At 51.4% G+C, this 13587-nt stretch overlaps 1 protein-coding gene across 1 annotated transcript; it reads right to left on the reverse strand.

Annotated features, from left to right (window-relative positions):
• Positions 1-1910: 1910 nt before the first annotated feature.
• Slc35e4 (solute carrier family 35 member E4) lies at positions 1911-9566 on the reverse strand. Its single transcript, XM_003478312.5, has 2 exons — positions 8322-9566; positions 1911-2886 (listed from the first exon to the last, which is right to left on the reverse strand). The coding sequence occupies exons 1-2, from the start codon at positions 8938-8940 to the stop codon at positions 2453-2455; spliced, it is 1053 nt and encodes a 350-aa protein (XP_003478360.1). The 5' UTR covers positions 8941-9566; the 3' UTR covers positions 1911-2452.
• Between the last annotated feature and the right edge of the window lie 4021 nt (positions 9567-13587).

Below are 13587 nucleotides of genomic sequence, written 5' to 3' on the forward strand. Positions count from 1 at the left end.
ACTATATAGTAAAACTCTGTCTCAAAACATAAACACAAAAAACCCAAAGTGCAAGAGCGGTGATGCTGGCATCTGGATGCACCAAAGAGAAACTGTAAAGCACTTCCTTTCCACAACAAAGCGAAAGTTCTAGACTTAATAAGGAAAGAAAACAATCTTGTGCTGAGGTTGCTAAGATCTACGGTGAGGATGAATCTTCTGTGAAATTCTAAAGAAGGAAAAAGAAATCAGTGTTACTTTTGCTGTTGCATTTCAAACTGCAAAAGTTACAGCTTCAGTGTGTGGTAAGTTCTTAGTTAAGAAAAAAGGCATTAAGTCTGTGTGTGCAGGTAGGGGATATAGCTCACTGGCATAAGAACCTGCCTGGCAAACGCAAGGTCATGAGTTTGATTCCTAGTACAAAAAGAAAATCTGTGTATGTGTGAGAAGATAAAGCAGAGCATATAGGGTTAATCAGCAGTCTCAGGCATCTACAGTGGTCTGGATAAGGAGGACCACTGTATTGTCTTCCAATTAGTCCCTGCCACACACTGTGCCCGTGCTTGCTATGACAATTGGCCCCCACCAAGGAGGCTCTGAGCAACCAAAGCTGTCTATCCCAGTGTTTTGCCTGGCCAAGTCTAAGTGGAATACAGGAGTGCCCAAACTGTACAAGGCCTGGGCTGGGCCTGTGGCACCTCTGAGTCATAGGGAGAGTGGGTAGTGGCTGACTCAACTCAACCAGGTCCACTTCCCCTCCTTCAAGGCCAGCTGGGGAAGTCTGGGGCCAGGAAAATGGTGGGTACAAGGATCCTTTATATTCTGGTCATATGCAGGAATGGACTCCTCCCTGAATCTCAGTCCTCCTACATTGTAGCCCAAGCCTGGTCTAACTCCTCATCCTCAGACCAAGGGGGCACATTTTTTAGGGAGCTCTAGAACCTCAGGAACTGGGAAGCAGCTACCTATGACAGAAACAGAACCAGCTAACACTATCATCTCCCTCCTCACCTAGCTCTCCCTACTGACCCCTAGCTCTTTATCCAAATCTTCTGCTAAGGGATCATCAGACACATTTGAAAACTAAGGGCCAGAGAGGGGAGGGGACTTACCCAAGGTACACAGTGAGGTAGGTGGACACAGCTGTTAGGCTGCAAGTCCCCATATTTCAGGCTAGGTCCTTTTACTTATTTACTTATTTATTTAAGTACCAGGGCTCAAGAGCACGACTGTGCACTTAATGTGCGTTTGCAAGGCAGGTGCTTGTGCCACCAAGCTAAATTCCTGGCCTTTTTTTTAAAAAGTGATTTCTGAAAAGGGTCACTTTATGGAAGGAGTTAAGCTGAGAGGCGATGTGACAAAGTTGGGAGCGGGGAGTGCAGCAAGGCTGCCGGAGGAAAAAATTTCTGCTCTAGATTGTCTGCATGGGAGCCCTGTTTCCTGCAAGACCCTAGAGCTAACCTGGAAGGCCCCTGCTCAGTACTCCCTCCGGAGAAGCCACCTAGATTCCTTACTCTGCACATCCAGCTTGGGCACAGTCTCTTGTCAAAACCCTTTCTCTAGCAAGGCTACAGAGCAAGTTCTTGAGGGCCTTGTGGTCTGGGGTGGGAAGTTTTGACAGAGCAGTGTGGAACCCCAGAGCATGTGTAAGTTTTAGAAAGGTTGTAGCTGAGGATTAGCTCTGTGGTGTAAGTGCCTGCCTGGCAAGCTTGAGGTCATGAGCTTGATCCCTGGTACCAAAAAGAAAAAAATAGAAAGGTCCCTCTGCATAGAAGATGCGGAAAGCCAGGGGAGAGCAAGGAGGGACTCACTGCTGCCACCCAAAAGATGGGCCAGTGTGGCCTGGGCAGACCATAGCAGGTCTTAGAGCCTGCTGAGTAGCCTACCACTCTCTGTTTTGTCGACTGTACCCCTAAGGAATGACACAGATGTCCAAGCAAAAATAGTTTATTTGAGGACGGAAGACCCAAAACTGGGAGGCCCAGGAGTGAGGCCACAGCAGCTGCCTAAAGCTGGCACAGACTGTCCCAACTCCCTGGAAGAAGCCCATTCTCCGCTGCCCTCCCCGCTAGAGGAAGGATTGTGTAACTGTCAACAATTATCACCACCACTGTTATTGTAACCCGGTGAAGTTGTCAAATCTGGTGAAGTTGTCAAAGTTTGCTCAGCAAATTTTGGCGCGGTAGTTGATATTAACGAGAACAATTACTCTGACCAGCACAGTGACCGTGCCTGGTTTAGTCCCACCATCCAGTGGTGGGTGGGGTTTTGGACAAAGTCAGGCAGGCAGGGGGAGAGGCAGGTCTCTCTGGGAGACCCCATTCCAGCCTCCCAGGCAGTCCTGCCAGAAGGTGCCAGTCTCTCTTGGCCCCAGTAGCAGCTTCCTGCTCTCCAATGTCCCCACAGCCATTGGCCAAGGTTGGACTCAGGCTGAGGCTGTCCAAGGTGGGAGACTCATTAGCTTCCCAAGGTCTTAAAGTCCCTTGTCAGGCTGGCCTCTCTGCCACAGTCCCCGGCGGACTGCCCACGAGGCCACAAACTCACAGTGGTGGTAAAGGAACATTCCTGAAAGAGTCAGTGCGATGCCCATGTAGCTGAGGGCACTGAGATGGCTGCCAAACAGGAGCCGGGACAAGATGAGGTTGCCCACAACAGTGAGGTTACCCAGGACATGGACGGTGAGAGCAGAGGTGAGGGCCAGCAAGGAGAAACTGGCCAGGTTATAGACAACAGAGAGGACACAGCTGAGCAGGACACAGGTCCAGAGGCGAGAGTCAGTGGGTGCGGGTGGCAGGGCCACACCAGCTTCCAGCACCAGGGTGGCACCTGCCAGCAGGCAAAAGCTGGGCATTGAGGTGGCATACAGCAAGGTCACCGCATCCAGCCTCTTCTCTTGTAGTAGGGCACCTGCAGAGGACAGTAGCCATCAGAACTTAGTTTAGAGATGACCCTCACTTAGCCACCCTATACGGCTCCAGGGATGGTCCTCCAGGAAACCCACAGGAACCTGCTCTGGGTAAGGTTAGCTGTTCTTGCTTAGAAGGGAGTCAAGTGCTGGGTGTGGTGGTGCATACCTATAATCCTTGCACTTGGGAGACTGAGGCAGGAAGATTAGAGGCTAGTCAGAATTACACAGTGGGACCTGGTCTCAAAACACACGCACAGAGAATCAGGCCACTTAGGTTTATGACCTCCTGACCAGCTGTGAGAGACCTGGGCTTATGAAGAATACTTTATTCCCGATGCCTCTGTTTCTTTACTAGATTTCTGTAAATAGTAAAATTTAACGGGAGGGTTTGGAGGGTAACTAAAAATTTAACAAAGTGGATTGTTGCAAGTTTGAGACCAGCCTGGGTTACAAAGTGAGCCTAAGGCTGGCCTGAACCACATAGTGAGACCCTGCCTCAAAGACAAAAATAAAAACAAACAAACAAAAACCTGGCCAGGCGTAGTGCACACCAATAATCCCAGCACTAGGCAAGAGGATTGTCTGAGTGAGGCCAGCCTAGGATACATAGTAAAATTCAAGGCCAGCCTGAACTTCATAGTGAGACTGTCTCAAAAATCAACAGCAACAACAAAAGCTCATTACCACCCATTTCAAACCATTTTCCACAGGCTGAAAATAGAAATATGCTTGGGATAACAAAGTCATCAATAAACATGAAAGGGGGGGGTATGGTGGGAAAAGAATTAAGATGTGTTACATACATGTACCAATTCCCATGATGAATGTAATAATTATGTACTAGACATGTACATTAAAAATAAAAAACACAGCTTCTTTAGGGGCCTCTCCAAGCCTTGGAGAAAACAATCCTAGGTTTTACTTTTTTCTTTTTAGGCAGGGTCTGATTATGTAGTTCAGATTATTATTATTATTATTATTATTATTTTGTCTTTTTCCTTTTTATCGGTACCAGGGATTGAACTCACGACTGCCTGCTTACAAGGCAGGCACTTATGCCGCTGAGCTAAATCCCCAGCCCTGTAGTTCAAATTATTATCAACCTTATTGGCCCAGGCTGACCTTGCAGTGATCCTCAGGCCTCAGCCTCAAGCACTGGGGTTATAGACATGTACTGCTGCAACAAGCCTTGATCCACCTTTATCATATCAGCCAGGATCCCCCGCTGGAGCTCCATCTGCCTAGGAGCGACAGGCCGAAGAGGGTCCTAGCACTAGCACTGCCACTTACTAGCAAGTGATAAAAAGGAAGCTAAGGAGAGGAGAAGAGGGGGAGGAAGAGTGTGAGGGAGAAGAGAGGAGGAAGAGGAAACAAAGAGGAGGAACTTTTATTCTTGGTCCTGGGGATTGAACCCAGGGCCTTCACACTGAGCTTCGTCACCAGCCTTGATTCTATTTCTTCTTTTGAGACAGGATCTTGCTAAGACACCTAGCTGGGCTCAAACTTGTGATCCTCCTACCTCAGCTTCCCAGAGTGCTGGAATTACAAGCATGTGCCACCACACCTGACTAAGAAGAGACTTTTAAAGACTTAAAAAGAAGAGACTTTTAAATTCGTTTGGGCTGGATGTGGTGGCACACACCTGTGTCCCAGGTTAGCTGAGGTAGGATTGCTCTGTGTTCAAGGTCAGCCTGAATTAGATAGTGAGATACTATCTCAAATAAGCAAACATAAAATAAATTGTTTGACCCCAAATGGTGAATCCTAAATAAAAAAGGGAGGGAACGGTGAGTCCATTCACTGCTTCATTCACTTATGACCATTGGGATGACAGGGACACAACAAAAAAGTCCTTGTTGGCTGCTGGCTGTCACTGACTGCTTATGACTGATTATCAGCACTGTTTACCCACACTGGAGCTTGCTGAGCATTAAACCTTAAGACTAATGAAACCTCTGAGCTTTTCAAGGAAAGAGGGGATCCTGCCACCGTGCACAAGTGCGACTGCATGCCACGTGTGCTGGTGTCTACACAGGCGTCCACCTAGCTGCTTTGCAAAGGAAGTGGGGCCATGATCAGCATCAGACAACCCAGGTAGTCACATGAAGGCTGCCACGGTTTGGGGCCTCATATACATGTTAAAGGATAGAGATGAGTAATCGATACAGGTCCCCACCCAGACAGCCTCTGTGTTCACTAACACATACTTTCCTAAGGGCCAGAGGTGCTGAGTCACCGGCTATGCTTAGAATAGTAAAGTTCGGTTCTTTCTTGATTTCATTCTGATGTTTTGGCTTCGTTCTCTAGGCAACAGGCCCTCCAGCTCAAGCTTTTCTAAGAAAACCAGATTGTATCCCCTTCCAAATTTGGTACCTTTACACTGTTTATGACCTGCTAACAGTTCTAACACAGGAAGGCTTTGGGTTTGGGAGTGATTTTACCTTTGGTGAATCTTGTCCTCCCGGGGAGCCTCACCTAACTTTCCCACCTAGCTTTTTTCTTTCATCTGTATTGCATTCCATGTGACCTCTCAGTTCCCCTTCCTGAAGCTGTGATTCCACCAGAAGTAACTCACCCCCAAAATGTCAGCCTCTCTTTTCTACCTCTTTAGTGACCCCTCCCTTGCCAGCCCCTAAACTCTCTAATTTTAACTTTTGCTTCTCCAAAGTTTTGTTGTTGCTTGAGATAGGGTCTCGCTTTGTAGTCCAGGCTGGCCTCAAACTTAAGGTGCTCCTTCCTCAGTCTCCCAAGTGCTGGGATTACAGGTGTGTACCAACACACCCAGCTCCAAAGGCATTTTTATTTCAGCACTGAAAGACACTCCCCAGCTTTGCCACACAAGCTGATCTCTTGGTGTTAACCTATTCCCTCTTTACTCCTTCCTTGGCTGTGTGATTCGGTCACCTTTGCTTTGTGTCTCCTGTGTAGCACAGGGAGGATGATAATATCCCTCTCACATGAGCACGTGAGGTGCTCAGGAGAACACTGATGCCCAGTGTAATGCTCACCATGGCAGCTGACCCGATCTCCCCTGCTCTGTCTGCACCAGTTGGCTGGCACCTGGTGCCCTGGCACGGTGTACTACCCATTCTTTGCTGCTGTGTATGAAAAGCTGGGCAATGTAGCACCTAGCAAGGGCTCGGCAAGGGCACCCATGACAGCATTATTGTCACTATCATCATTCCTACCTCCCCTAGCAGCCTTCCGTCTCCCCAGGAAGCCCCTGCACCCATCACCACACCTGCGTCCACCTTGGCTCCAGAACTTCTCTCCTGCCAAATGCATCTCCCCAATCAGCCCAAGCACTCAGGAAGCAGAGACTGAATCAGGCTTCTCTGTGACACAGGTGGGTACAGCTGAGAACAAGCTCAAGAGGGTGGGACCCTAATTCCCTAATATGAATAGGAGGATGGTGTCATCTCTCTCCTCACATCACCCTCCTGGATCTGCAACTGGCCCAGGTTGGAGGGAAACTGCTAGCTCTGTGCAGATGCCTGATTTCTTCTCTTCCTGAACTCTTATCCTCTGTTCATCTGTTGTCTACTCTCAGTAAAGGAGCAGCTATCAGTCAGTTACACTCTGAAGCTGGCCCTTGCACCTAGGCCAAATATGCTTCTCAAAACCTATTTCAGCCCCTAGCTCCAGTTATCCCTCCCCATCTCAACCAGGCTCCCTTCAATGTTAGTGAGACCTCCAGTTTCCTAAGCTCCCTCCTTAGTGCTTCAAGCCATGTGGCATAACTTAGCGTACCAATGAGGCTATCAGGGCCATGAATAAATTCATCCTTTAAGAAGTAGCTGCCCTGTTTTACCCCCCAGGTCAGATCCTGAGGACCCCAAGATGCCCCAAAGCCTATTTAGTGGGAAGCAGACAGGTAATCCAGGTATAACAATCACAGAGGGCATTTAGAGCCCAGAAAGTATACCGCCTTCCAGCCACCCAGGTGAGGCAATTGAGACTTAGAGGGAGAGGGGGCTGGCAGAAGCCAGGTACATGCCCCTTCATGCCCAAGAACCCTGAGGCCTGGCTGGCCATGGCCCCTCCTACAGACCTGGGTTGCCAAGGGCTCTGTTAGGAGTTCTGGACCTCGGCAGGTGCAGTGTAGCCCCAGAGGTGGGGACCTTCTCAGCCTCATGTCCCTGCCCAGGAGGGGCCCACAGGGTCAGGTTTCCTGGAGCGGAATCATGCCCAGAGCTCATGCCTGAGCTCAGACTCCAGCTCATGTAACCTGAGGGCAAAAATAGAACTGGGTTTTGGCCCTGCCTCAAGGCCTGAGAAGGTGGGGACAAGACCTCTGGGTCCAGGCTCTGAAGATATGAGGAAAAGGCTGAGCTCTGACTTCAATATTTCCTCATTCAGGCAGCCCCCAAGTCAAACCACCAACCTTGGAGAGCTCCTCTCCTCCTTTTTCCAGGCCTGAGTCACAGATTATCTCAGCTGGCTTGTGGGGTGGATACCAGAGTCTCCTGGGACTCCACATTAACTGACCCTTTACTCCTGAACAGGAGGGAAGCCTAAAGCCCAGAGAAGGCCTGGTCCTGCCCAAGGTCACCTAGCAAGTATGCGTAAAGGCTCAACTGGAAGCCAGGCCTCCCTTCCCTAAATACTCAGACCTCCCTAGGGTTGAAACAGAGAAAGGGTGGGGGCAGTAACTCAGCTATCCCTCTGTGGCAGACCCCTCCATGGACCCCAGGTTCCATCCTCAGGCAGGTTGATCTAGCAGGGTTTAGGTCTGGAGCTGTGGCCCTACCTGCTGCTTGGAATCCCACTGTCAGTTCTCATTAGAGCCAGAGTCTCACAGACTAGACCTCAAGTTCTTAGGAGCCATGTGATCCTGGGCCAGTCACAAATCTCTTTGGATCTCAGTTCCATCACTTGGAAGTAAGGTGGTGGTTGCTATGACAACTGAAGATCAACATCCAGCATTAGACCTGCCACATTATAGCTCCTAGTAAACATCAGCACTTTCCATATTCTGCCAAACCCTTGCCTTCCGAACCCTAGCTTACAACAACAGTCTGTTCTTTCTTTCTCCTCCATCTGGCTCCATCTTATATCGAATCTCTTGGACAGCATGGACTCTGAGTGGTGGCATAAACCTTTCCACTGCTGCTCACTAGCACATGGCCCTAAGCAATCCCTCCACCACTCTACAAAGGGGACAATATGGTACCATTCATTGATCAAGGGCTCCAGGGAGATAAAAGGCTTGACAAGGCATGGAACACAGACCACTGGCAACTATTATTAAAGATTGGCTAGGCCTCTAGAGAGCCTCAGTCTGGGGCCTAAATGGAAATCACTGAGCTCTTTAGCCCTCTATGAGCCTCAGTCTCTCTATCTGTAATATGGGACAACAGCCACACCCCCTCACAGGGACCTCCAGGCCAACCACCCACCCCAAGTTTTATCTCCTTGAATGGAAGATACTCACTCTGCTGAACAGACTTGAGGCCTCGGAGGCAGGTGGCCACCAGTAAGAAGCCACAGCCTGCAGGGGGTGCCCGGAGTTCTCCCGCCAGGCTGCAGGCAGCCCCCAGGCAGAGAAGGCCCATGGCAGCAAACTGCAGTGGATGGTGGCGACGGCCAAGCAGCAGTGCAGACAAGGCCAGTGTGAACAATGGAGTGGTGGTAGTGGCCAACTGTGCCAGGTCCAAGGGCACAGTGCTTAGCCCCACGTTGCCACAGGCCATCGAGGTGCCGAAGGTGAGGCTGAGCAGCAACACTTCGCGGCGAGTGCTCTGTGGCATGGGGCGCCGTGCCCCCCAGTGACACACCAGTGCTGCTGCCAGCATGTGTAGTGCTGAGAGCAGCAAGGGCCGCCCGAAGCCATGCACGGTGAAGATCCACTTGTTAAGGCTTGACATGCTGGCTCCCGCCAGCAACCACACCAGCGCTGCCACAGCCACCCGGGCCCTGCCAGGTCGCCTGAGGACCTGGGGGCTGCCATGGGACCACTCAGGGGGTCCAGCCACTCGAGCACTTCCAGTCACTGCTACTGCTTCGGCTGAGGTCATCCTGTCTTCATGGTGCTCCGGAGGACAGCGGCCCATCCGCACCGGTGGGTCTGGAGCAGGAGGCAGCCTCCCCAGTGACCAGCTCCGGGCTACCAGAGATCCCAGCTTTGGGCTCGGCCAGATACTGTTTCTTGGGCCCTGGGCCAGTCTCAGGTGTGGGCACCAATGTTCACCAGGCCTTGGCAAGAGGAGATCTGGAAGCTAAGCTGCCCGTGTCCCACAAAACGGGCAGATCTGAGATCGTGGCTGCTGGCTGGGAAGCCAGGAACACCAGTATCTAGGAAGTTCCGTACCTCTTCCTGGTGCCAGGTGAAGTCTTCACTCTCCTCCTTGCCCAGTGTTCACGCTATGCTCTTTTTTTTCCTTTTTTCCTCCGTGAGGGTGGAGATCTTGATTCCCGGTCCTCCTGTGTGCTCAGGCCGTAAGCAGGCCTGGCAGAGGCTGTGAGGACTCCGCGACTGGTGGTACCCGGGAAGTCGCGGCTCGCTGCTCCCAAAAGCGTCAGGGAGATGCGGCTGACACGCGAGCCCCGGCGCGCTCCGACCGGTGCCCGAAGGCGAGCTCGAGTTGGCTCCCCCAGGGTCTGCGCTGCACTCGGGGATCTGGCTCCAGCCTGCTCCGCTGAGGCTGCGGCTCCAGCCTCCCGCCCGGCTTCAAGCCCAACCCAGCCAGGCGGGGCGCTCTCAGCCCCACCTCCTCCGCGCCCCACCCGTACAGTAGGACTGAGACCCCAGTGCCCACCCCACCCTGGCCAGAACCCGCCCCCGAGCCGGGGGACCTTCTCGCCCCGCCCCCAGCCGCGCGCTCGCAGCCCCTCCCTCACCGGCCGGTGCGTGGCTCCTCCCCCGCCCTCCTCCGCTCCTCGGGCGGTCAGGGACCCTGGCTGGAGCTGTCACCCTATCCTGTCTCCCTGCCTCATCTGGAGACTCTATCCAGCGTTCCCCACGGAGACCCACACACAGTGCTGGAAACACTGGAGTAACCACAGAGCCCTCTTCACCGAATGGGGCATTTAAGGGGAACCCACAGGCCACATCCTAGGACAAGTTTCAGGCTCAGCTGATCCCCAGTCATAGTTATCTTGTGTGATCTCGACATCCAGCACAGCTGGACCACGGGGTCCCTTACAGTCTTTCCATCGTCTCTTCTATCCCAGCATCCCAGCCCAGGGCGGTGCCCCATCTGGGGCAGCAAAGGGAAGCTGAATCACTAGGGCTACTCGCGGCTGCGAAACCAGAGTACCGCCGGCTGGCTTCCATCCCTGGCCTGCAATCCTTGTTCCGCCCCTGGGCACTCAGAGCCGACAAGTAGATGGACTCCTGAGGTCCACCCCTCCCCCCAGGCCTGGTGACAGAGAGCCATAGCTGGGAGGCAAAGCAACTTCCCAAGTCGTTGCCTTTCACTAGATTTCAGTTGTCCTATCCGATCGACAGATGCTCTCTGAATTCAGGTTTTGGTAAATAGTGCCCCTAGAGGGGGACCGGTTGACCCAGATTCCAGGCCTGGCCCTGGCCTCTCTGAGCTCTGGAGTCCAGGTGAACAACGACTAAAGCCCCAGCGTGAGTCCAGTGCTTGCTGCGAGCCTCTTTCAGTCATCACGTTTCCTTTCCCTACAAAAAGAAAGCTCCACCACACCTGGATACAGCTCAACCTTCACCTGTTGGCGGGCCAGCAAGTCCCTGATGATCCGAACCGATCTGGACTGTAAAGGGGAGCCGCCAAGTCCTGTCTGCTGTGCCCTCTGGTGGTCAGGCTCCCGAATGCCTGAGAACACCGGCTCCCCAGTATCTTGAATAGCCTTTAGACCGGGGAGAGGTGGGGAGCCTCTGGGGAGACCTAAGGACTCAGACCTCTCTGTTGGGGTTGAGCCCAAGAATCTGCACTGTCTCATTTGCCTCTGAGGATCCTGATGCCTGCTGGAATCGGCAGATTACTGAATGGCCCAAACCGCAGGACAGGGGTGGAGACGAATTTTCAGGCTGAGGAGCAAAGTAGAGGGACGTTCAGGCTTTTCCTACAGGAATTCTGAGGGAAATTGCACCAGCCAAGGGAGATGCTCCTACTGTCATGGCTCTTTCTTGAGTAGAAGGAATCTGGGTCCCTTATGAGCGATATTCTTTTTGGAATTTTTCTGTTTTCTGTTTCTTGCATTAAAAAAATACTAAAAAAAAAAAAAAAAAAAAAAACAAGCCAGGTGTGACGTAATGTACTCCTGTAATTATAGTAGTACTTAGGAGGTTGAGACAGGAGGATCACAAGTTTCAGGCTTGCCTGGGCTACATAATAAGACCTTGCCTCAATCCTCTCCCCGTCAAAACAAAACAAAAGAACAATAAAAACACCCTGACCTTTTCAGAGCTGAGCAGGTGGGGGTGCTGGGCAGAGAGACTATCTACATTGCCTTCAAAACCACAACTCTGGGCATGGTGGCACACACTTGTAATCCTAGCACTTGGGAGGCTGAGGCAGGAAGACTGCTTCAAATTTGAGGCCAGCCTGAGCTACACAGTGAGTTCAAGGCTAACCTAAACTACACAGCAAGACCCTGTCACAAAACAAAACAAACCACAACAAAGTAGCCCCCACCTACCTGCTGGAGAAAGTTGGCTATGAGGAAAGCAGATTAATAAAGCAAGGTACTGAGGGAGGGAAGTGTAGATGGAATGAAGAGGCTGCACATCCCGGGTGTGGGGCAATCTGAGGGTAGATCGCAAAGGAGAACACCAGCAGTGGCCACACCCACTGAGAACCCAGCAGGGCAGGGCTACTGAAGAAAACACCGTAGGCTGCTGGTGGAGGGCTCTGTCTCATCTGCTCTTCAGACCGAGCTTGGCTGAGGAAGCCAGGTGTCCAGGCTGTGGTGCCCAGCTCCATGGAGGTCCGAGGGGTCTCCTTCGCATTCCTGGGAGTCAATTTGGAAGCTCAGAGCAGACTGTTTACTCACAGCTGCCCAAATCCCTCAAATCTGAGCCCTTTAAGGGGCCCATGGTGGTGCTATGGGAAGCAAGTGACTTGGAGAGGAACTCGGGGGATGTCAAGAAGGGAGAAAGAAAGCAGCCAGCCACAGAAGCTGTGGGGTGGGCCTCTCTTCTTTTTACTACATGACTCTGGCCTCGGTTCCCTGGTGCATGATCTGTGATGTGATCCTAGGGATGAACGTGCTGTAAACCAAGCCACCCCCAGCTGTGAGTTAGGAAACAGGCTTCAGAGTAGAAGTGGTTAATCTAGGGTCATTCAGTTCTAAATGCAGCTGCTATGGTTTACATCTACGTGTCCCCCACAGCTTCATGCACTCATGTTTGGCGCTTTGTGAGGTGATTGAATCATGTGGGTGTGACACTCATGAGTGGATTAGTTCAGTGAGGAGTTTATAGCTCAATGTGATGTCAGAGGTGAAGCCTGGTCATAGGAGGAGGGTCACTGGGGGTGTGGCTCACAAGGGTTTGTCTCCCTTCTTCTTTCCTCCACCTCTCTCTGTTTCCCACCACAGTGATATAACCTGTTTCTTCCCTGTGACGCACCTCTGCCGTGCCACCTGCCATGGGACCAGAGGACCTGGACTGAATCTCTACAAACTGAAAGATGAAAGAAACCTTTCCTCCTTTACTTTGTAGGTGTCAGGTATTGTGTCACAACAATGGGAAAGTGACTAAGACAGCAGGCTAGATACAGCCTGATCCCTAGACCTGGAGGAATATCCCCTCAGACTCAACAGTATCCTCTCACCCTTGGTTTCTTTGAGTTCCTGCTAATCGTTCCAGACTAGATACGTGACCCAGCGGCCCAGGAGGCTAGGGATCTAGACTCAGAAAGTAAAAAGGGTGCTTGAATTGTAAGGTGATAGAGTCCTGGCTGGAAGCTAGACATGATGGTGCATACTTGTAATCCCTGTACTCTGGAGGGCAGGCAGGATCCAAGTTAAAGTCCAGTCTGGGCAACTTAGTGAGATGCAGTCTCAACAAAAAATTTTAAAAACACTGGGGATATAGCTCAGTGGTAGAGCAGCCCTACATTCAATCACCAGTACTGGAAAAGCAAAAGGCTGGGTCTGCAACTCAGAGGAACTGCAGAGGTAGAAAGGCTGAGGGTAGTGGAGGTGAAGGAGATCCAACCACCAGCCTCAAGTTTCCTGTCACTCTGAGCTGCATCTGAGTTGGGGGCTGGCTGGGTCTTTCCAACAAATACTCATTGACATGAGCAAGATTAAGCAGCTTCCTGCTCAGAGCCAACATACTCCAACTAAGACAGTCTCTTGGAGAGAGGTGCAAACCCAGCTCCTGGACCCTTCAGTTTCCTTTAGCCAGGCACAGCCAATCTCCTGAATGAGAAGGTCCTGTCTTAAGGTGCAAAGGGACAGGACAGAGGTGAAATACCAAGTGTCATGGACCGGGACCAGTAGTTGAGGATTTCAGTTCCTTCACCTATAGACTATATGATCTGCATCAAGCTGGTAGGGTCTCTGAGTCTCCATCTCTCTGTGACAGGAAGGTCACAGGGCAGGTCCTGATCCCTCCTCACCATCATGATTATGGAGTGCAAATGAACAAGCATTCCAGGATTCTGCATTAAGGCATTCCACCTTAAAAACAGGCCAATTAAAAAAAAAAAAAAAAAAAGGACAACTTTCCCTGGGCTTCTTGTGACTCTCCTGTTTGCTCCAGCACAGAAGAACATTTCAGTCAC

This window comes from Cavia porcellus, unplaced genomic scaffold (genome assembly GCF_034190915.1).
Source record: "Cavia porcellus strain 051 isolate PalLab524CR breed Dunkin Hartley unplaced genomic scaffold, mCavPor4.1 scaffold_16, whole genome shotgun sequence".
NCBI classification, from domain to species: Eukaryota; Metazoa; Chordata; class Mammalia; order Rodentia; family Caviidae; genus Cavia; species Cavia porcellus.